The sequence below is a fragment of the Micropterus dolomieu genome, linkage group LG21, assembly GCF_021292245.1.
Source record: "Micropterus dolomieu isolate WLL.071019.BEF.003 ecotype Adirondacks linkage group LG21, ASM2129224v1, whole genome shotgun sequence".
In the NCBI taxonomy this organism is placed as follows: Eukaryota; Metazoa; Chordata; class Actinopteri; order Centrarchiformes; family Centrarchidae; genus Micropterus; species Micropterus dolomieu.
The window spans coordinates 7,430,920-7,438,928 of record NC_060170.1 but is presented as its reverse complement, the minus strand read 5'-3'; the positions used below and the strand labels follow the sequence as shown (position 1 = coordinate 7,438,928).

The 8,009-nt window shown below is 42.1% G+C and overlaps 1 protein-coding gene and 1 long non-coding RNA gene across 2 annotated transcripts in view; one reads left to right on the top strand and one right to left on the bottom strand.

Moving 5' to 3' along the window:
- Positions 1-8,009, bottom strand: part of mmp11a (matrix metallopeptidase 11a) — a 36,041-nt gene that overhangs the window by 19,489 nt on the left and 8,543 nt on the right. The window contains exon 2 of the mRNA XM_046033807.1: positions 2,168-2,388. Within this exon, the coding sequence (XP_045889763.1) occupies positions 2,168-2,388 (221 nt within the window). The remainder of the gene's footprint in view (positions 1-2,167; positions 2,389-8,009) is intronic.
- Positions 1-8,009, top strand: part of LOC123959641 — a 29,832-nt gene that overhangs the window by 14,033 nt on the left and 7,790 nt on the right. The window lies entirely within an intron of this gene.

Sequence of the window (8,009 nt, the reverse complement as noted above, 5' to 3'; positions counted from 1 at the left end):
AGGACGAGGACATGCCGGTTGTGGGGTTCCAGAGCAGGACTGAGCAGAATCTGCTTCAACACTGCGTGTGGACTGAGGATGGAGTGTGTGAGCTGCCGAGTGTTGTGTTGGAGTAGCAGTAACAGACCTGAGAGAAGGGCTACCCGACGGTGCAGGGTAGAGACGGCCTCCGGAGCGTCTGAGCACAGCCTCCTTCAGGATCCTACGTCGGGAAGCGGAGGTTTTTGACCGGGATGACGGCCGCCGATCAGGTCCGGCGGCAGACCGGCGGCCCAGTGCAGGAGATGTAGCCGGTGAAGGAGATGCAACAGTGTCGGCAGGCACTGTGCGCCGAAAGAGATCCGAATCAGGGAGACTCGAAGCCGCAGGTGCATCCGCTGGATGGACCGGAGTTTCGTTAGACAAGGCTGCATAGCGGTTGGAGAGGCCGATGCGCGGAGGAGAGGCAGCCCCATCCGAGCCTCTCTTGCAGCCACGGACCACCACTTCAGCCCAGGTTGACTGATGCTTCGGAGTCGAGCAGGATGAAAGCCTGAGAAGGCTAGAGGGGTCCCAAAACACGGTGTCCTGGATGTTAGCGGTTGTGCTAAGAGAAACAATCTGTTTCGCTTGTACTGAAGCCACATCCATAAAGCCAGTCAGCAGGGAATCTTTCTCTTTGAGTTCCTCTGAAAGTCGTCGGATGTCTTCCATAAGGTCAGCAATCTTTTTGTTCGCTTTCTTAAGGAGTGAGCAGTCCTCATGGGGCAGAGTTATCTCGGCTGTCATAGTCACCGGAGCTTTGTTGTGGTCAGTAGCGTTGATCGCGTTTTTACGGTCATCTAGCTTAAAATCCATGTCGGATGACTAAAATCCTTAACCCACGTAAAACTTAAATAAAGTTAAGTTAAATAAAAAGGATATAAAAAATGTAACGGAACAAAAGAGTGGATTAAAACTGGATAAGAGTCCGGTTTAAGACGGAGCTTCCGACAGGTGGCTACAGACGCCAACGCATGCGCAGAGTGCAGATTACGTCAGCAATTACGTCAGAGATCTTGTGACAAGAGAAGGGTCCAGAAAATAAAAATAAAAGCGCATAAGCCGTCTGTTGGAGCTAGATCAAATGAATGACGAGTAGTATTATTCTGTTTGAAATAAATAAACTTTCATAGTAGTTTCAGTTTTGTGCAAAAACAATTAAAGGCCTGTCCCATATGGACGCCTGTCCCAAATATAGGCAGGGTCAATTCAGAGATTTTAGCAAATAAAAGCCCTTATTCAAAGTGTTACAGTAAGTCCAAAGAATTCACTTTCTTTTAGCTCCGGTTTTGGTCTCCACCAGCTCCTGTGGGAAATCTGGCTCTTTTGCTGTTAAATGCTCAACTGTGTTCACTAGCTAGTCTCTGACTTTCTGTCTACTGTTTACTACTGAGCACGTAGTGTTCAATAGGTTCTTATTGCTTTGTTAATGAAAACAGAGGCACCACACTATGCAAGCGGTGAGAGTAAACCAAAACAGTAAAGATGCTGGTCACTCTTTAAGCTGCACTTTAAGGTCCACTTACTCACTTGTTCTTGTTCAGCGTTCAATTTCATTACAGGAGTTTACTCAGTTGTCATGGAACTGTCAATATTAAAACTTCTATTATTCTGAGCACTTTTAGTATTTCTCCTCCGTGTTGGCTCTAAAGCTTGATATTTCTCTCTTGACCTTGAAATCAAAAAATTCTCCACACAAGGACACTTACTTGATTATTTGGGTACTGATTCTGATAACAGAGACCTTATTTTGCTCCACAGATTGCCTGCCCACCACTTTTTGACATAATGTGTCTTCATTGTACTCAAAACTGTTGGTCAGCAATTTTACTTTTTTAAATTCTATTTTTTAAATGTTTTAAATATAGTTTGCATTTTTGTTTTTGTTTTTTGCATTTGTTTGTCACCTCAAATTGCCCCCTGCAGGATGAATAAAGTCTTCTGAATTGACAGGCACAAATACTGGTTAAAAAAACCAGCTGGAGGGAATGTTACAAAAATATACAAACACTATATTTGGATGGGTGGAGTGATTCCCTGTGAATGCAATCGCCCTTAAGTGTCTCTGAAAGAGAAAAAATACTTAATTTAATGTGTTCACTGATCAGAGCTGAGTTTGTGGGTATGCAGCTCTGCAGATCTGTACCTGTAAGTGAGGTCTGTCTTTTCCAAACGTCCTCCATACAGGACAAAGCGTCTCTGGCGGAATCGCCCCCGATAAAGCACCTGCTTCTGGGCAGGGTAGTCCGGTACGCCACAGCGAGGTTGGTTCCATGTGTTAGAGGTGTTGGTCTGCAAACTCGTTTCCTTTACTAATTCCTGAGGAACCTTTCCTCTCTTCTTCAGGTCGGGGAACTTTTCAGGGTCCTGGAACATAAACGCTGTTTATGAGCAAGTGCAGATTGTTTTTTGTTTAAGTCATTAAACTTAAATAATTAAAACTCTGTTTTGCTGTGTCTTGGGTATGGTATTACAATGTATGGAAATAAATAAGAAAATAAAATGTGTTTCAATGAAAGTACAGTGAGAAACATGGAGGAGAAAAAACAAAAATGCAAAGCAAGCAATTTTTAAAAAGAGAGGAAGGACAAGAGGGACTCAAGAATAAAGGCCTGGTCACACTTGCAAGACTTGGAGACGTAGGTACGACTCACTTGGTTTGTTTATGAATTAGTGTTGCTGATGAGTTAACTGCTAAGATGGTAGCCAGCCACGAACATACTAGCGTTTTTATTTTCTCTGTATTATTTTTTCTCTCATTTCTTTTCGCCATTTACTCCCCCCTGACATTTTGTTCTCAAAAGTGTTGATCGTTTATTTTAGTAAAGAGCTATCATAGGGGAAAAAAGCTCTCTGAGCTAATGAGCTGATAATAACACGGACAACAAGCTCACACAGTTTAATCAAAAGTGGTATTTTTACCATTGATTCGCATCACAACTGTTTACCACATGGCGCAATAAAAGTGGATTGTACAACACAATTAAGCTGCAAAAGCTTCTCTCTAGCTCTGTATTCCTCCAAAGTTCTATGGTCAAAGTTGGACTCAAAACTTGCAAAAAATGAATGCAGATTTAATTCGTACCCATTAACAAATTCTATTTAGAAATATGTTCATTTCACCATGAAATCTCACCGTTTCAAATGCTGGTGTGACTGGGCTGATGAGGAGTTAAAGCCAACAGCAAAATAAAAGATAAAAATTTGAAAATGGAGAAGGAGAAAAAGAAGTGGATAAAGAAGAAGAAAACAAGGAGAAAAAGGGACGGGAAGAAGGAGAAGAAGTAAGAAACCAAGCGAAAGACCGAGAGCGACGTGTATTTCAGTGCTGCCTTGATACAAATCATCATCATCAGAATTTTTAATTCATTTTGAACTCTGAGGTTAATGAAAGCACACACTCATAATCAGGTCACTGAGCTGCGTAGTTTGCCCTAGTTTAAGAGACAGTCAGTCCCAGGGTGTCCCATTATGGTTTATACCCCCCACCCCACCCACCCACAACCAGATCCAGAGGAAATGGCTCTGCTCATTTCCACAGAAGCAAATTACAGAGACGGCCTATCCGCAGTTCCTCATCTGACTCTAAACCAAACCAGTATCTGCAGTGCTACACTTACAGGGAACCTTTGGGTGTTCTCCTCCTATCACACAATTACGTGTATTTCCTTTTCCGCTGCTACTCAGAAAACCTGTGGGAAAAAGACGCTATCAATATATTGTGTAAAAATTAAACTAATTAGCTCTATCATCAGATCCTACCAATCTCCCCACAACTTCTCTCAAGAATTGCAAGGCCACTGTGACTCTGATGTTAGCATACTGCGTATAGATGAGGCACCAGTATACTTCATCAGAAGCATAGGTTTCATTTAGACTGGGGACGCTGGGGACATTTAGAAATGGCTGATTTTGTCACCATCACATTTTGAAAGCATTTGTTGAAAATGTTCTGGAAAAGAGCTTGCACCAAGAAATGTTAAATAACAAATAAAAATGCTTTTAAAGTAACTTCAGTGAAAAAACAAGCTGCTGGTTACTTTACATTACATTATATTCTGTTAATTTTTTATATTTATGAATTGTACTTGCCAGTTGAATTTTTTGTTTTGTTTCCCTTCATATAAAAAAAGACATTTATACCATAAATTAGAACAGATGATGTCTCCAGAATCCTGGAAATTAAGTGTTTAATGCTCCAATTTTCTGGGGGAGGACCACCAGACCAGCATTTCCTATTTCTTCAAAATAGTATTAAAAATCTTCTCGTCTTGAGCCTTTTCAGCACAAAGTGACGCCCTATATCAGAATAGGGGGCGTTGTGTCCAAACATTTTAGAAACTTTCTGAAACCACCAATCTGCCATTCACACCTACTTCACTCTATGATTGGCCGGCAAATTACAACCCTGTTGTAATATGACAAATTAATTTACTTGTACCTAGTGTTTACAGGGCCTAAAACCAATATCTGTACAAACAGTCCAGAATGATTGTATTTTAGGCCAAACTATCATGCATGATTAAACTTGGGAAGATTACATTTTTAAGATGGCATGTTTAGGCACCCTAAAGATGCCAGATAACAAGTCAAAACTATCTAATCAATGTGTTTTATTTATGTTCACGTAACCTCATGTTTATAACTCATTCATCAGAAGTCAGTGTGAACGTACAATGTATAATGGATTTAAAGTTACAGAGGCTTTTCTGCCCAGGGGGAAACACTTGGATAGATATAAATATCAACTGTAAGCATTATAAAACCAAAGATTTTGAAATCAACCTTACAAATCCTGTATCAAAAGCCCCACAGCCTCTAATCCACACTGGATCAATAAAATATAGATTATTAAAAATAAAACAATTTAATGCACAACGTTTGTCTGAATGAAGTCACAATGATGTTTTTGTTGAGTTTAAACGAGCCTGCCTCGCTCAGCTCTGCGGGGCTTCAGCCGTGTCGTCGTTGTAGGTTAAGGGGAACAAAACCCAGCAGGATTCATGGAATGTGCTCCAGACTGCAGAAATCAAGTGACTGATGGGTCAGGATCCCAGAACAAACAGTACACACCTCCCTGAGCCCTCCCCATCCCTCCACTCCATGTGTTTTACTTTGTTTAAAGGAGAGTTTAGCTGCTTATTTTGTTGCACAAAGCACTTGCTCTCGTTAGGGGGGAGTTTCTGCCCATGTCCTACAGTTCTCTGTAAATGGCTTGTTAGTGTTGTTATGAATGAACTAAAAGCGCTATGGCTCCCAAACTGAGCTCTTTACTCTTCTTGTTCAGCTTAGCTGTGCTCTTTTTTGTGTGTTTTATTTTGTAAGACAAGTCTCTCAAGTGAAGTTACTCTCTCTGCACTGTTATATGCCCTCCTGCAGTAGAGATTGACAACAAAACCTTAGATAAACAGCAAAAACCTTATCAGACTGTAAAGCAGGTCTGAAATGTATCAATCTCAAGGTTGTTGACATGAAACTGGTGGAAATCATATCTAGGTATTCTCTATTTGTTAGCTTTCTTTTGTTGAGTGAGCCTATAAAGGCCTGCAGCCACCACTGACGACGCTGAGCTCTTCTCTTCTTCACAATATATAATTACATGTTAAATACACATGTTACGATTTTGTAGGCCTATTTTGATACTTTAAAGTCACTATCTTTAAATGTGACAGTTTTTGGAAAAATAAATTTGGGATTCCAACCTGCAACCCTTTTTACCATTGACATGATGTCAGGGACTCAAACAAATCCTCCAACCTAAACAATAAAACAGGTTGTTTGTCACTGCCTTCCAGAGCATAGAGTTTGGGCAAGTTCAGCCTCCATACCTACTCTGGCGTTTTTGTCCACTTGTGGTGCTCAGAAATATAGCAATGCAGCAGCGTTGCTAGCTAGCTAACATGGATTGGATGGAACTAAAAAAAAAGCATCAGCTTTGCAAATGCTTTATGAGGATGGAAATACAACACGTTTCTTAGACCTCCAGAACACAGAAAATGTTTTGGTGGGCAACACTGGATGTAAATAACTGTGTTCTCAGCAGGGTGCGTTTAAGGTTCAGAATAAACCAACACTGTCTGTTGAAAGTTGACAAGACCTGAACAGCTGATCAGAGTTAAAGTCACACAATTTGTTGACGCACCCGACCTCCACACTAGCTCCTGACAAAACATTAGTTATAATTCACATGGCCACAACATATCCCTGTCTTGGTAGGTTTAAGCTGTTAGGTGGTGCCGGGGCAATGGTCCCTGTCACCTCCAAGTTCCCATTAAGCCCAATGTAACTAGTATGCTGTGTATCCTAACTGCACATGTGTCAAACTCAAGGCCCGGGGGCCGAATCCGGCCCGCCACGTCATTTTATGTGGCCCGCGAAAGCTTAAAAAATTCATGATTGTCCTAAAATAAAAATCTATGCCGCCATAAACTACATCTCCATGTCGATTTTGTGACCCGAGAAGCCATCCTGCCACTAGATTGCGATGTTTCCACACCCACTAGGTAGTTTTCCGACAAGTGGAGAAATGTATACAAACAATCCCTAAATACCCAAGACAAGAAAAATTGATGCAGAAGGAAGGCAATTTCATGAATGGTGGGAAAGTGAATACATGTTTGTGCTTCAAAGCTAGGCCTATGTCTTTTGTGTTATGAGGCAGTATCAGAGGCTGAGGCAGTATGATGAATGATCAATGTTAGTTAAGCCTCGTGCAGACTACACGACTTTCAGCGTTGGCCGATGGCCGTGCCGTTCACACTACACAACTTGCCGTCAAGTGACGGGAGTCTTGAAGTGGTTGTGGCGTTGACACTACATGACTGATCGGTGACAGGGGGTCACACACTACAGCTGACAACGACTCTGTCACCCGACGCCGGCTTTGTCAAGAAAACACAAGTGAAATGTCAAACGGGAAATAATGCGAACCTACAGACAAAACACCTGTTGTTTGTTATTATAAAGATAGCAATTATAAAGACAAAGAATATGGGTGAAAGAAAGGATTAGCACACACAGGTAGCAGGGACTGTCTGAGCTACAGAGAGCTGGAGGTGAGTAAAAAGTGTTTTGCAGTGACAAAGTAGCTGCCTGCTCTGCCAGCTGCCTGCTCTCATTGGCTGGATGTGGATGTCGAGTCGGCTGACTCCTCCAGATATTTGGCATGCTAGATATCTGACAGACGTCGGCGATGTGTCAGAAATATGTTGGGGAGCCGTTTTGATGTGTCGTTGTGTAGTTCACACAACGACACAATACGACTGAGCTCGCCGAGTGGCAAATCGGGCTAAAAATCGTGTAGTGTGACCTAGGCTTAGGCTACAGTAGCCTATATGTCTGCATTATGTCTAAACTAAATAACTAAAAATAATAAAACTCATACAACTAAATTCTGACAGAGTGTCCCATTACAAGACATAAAAGTCCCTAAAGATTAATCCTATCATCATAACCAGTTGACATGTACTGTACCTGGGAGAGTTTGTGGCCCCTCGGGGTCTTGGGCCCTGATAGGAAACAGGTAATTTTAGGTATTGAGCAAACGAGTGATGCTGGTGAGGACAGTGTTGTGCCCACAGCTGTCTTGTGTTCATCGGCCTCTGTGGTCTTTGCAGAGTGTGGATATTTGAACTGTAAATCACCTGGTCACAAGCTGACGTCTGTCCTCAAGCTAGACAGTTTAGACTGAAGCTGCCCGCTGCCTGATCCCAGTGAGGTGAGGTAAAGGGAGTGTTGGCTTTCAGGGTCGTAAACTTTGGCTAATTCTAAGTGGTGGGTGCACAGAGAGCCGCCTCTCTCATTTCAAAGAGGGAGATGAAGAAAACCCAAACGTGTGGTTAAAGAACTAACCTCCCTTCCCTCTGTGTGTCTGATGGATTGTTTGACCTGTCTGACCCCACGGCCCAGTAAAACCCTAAATGTGCCTAATTCCCCACAGGTTTCACATCAAAGTTCAAGGTCAAACTCAAACCAACGGTTTGTACTGA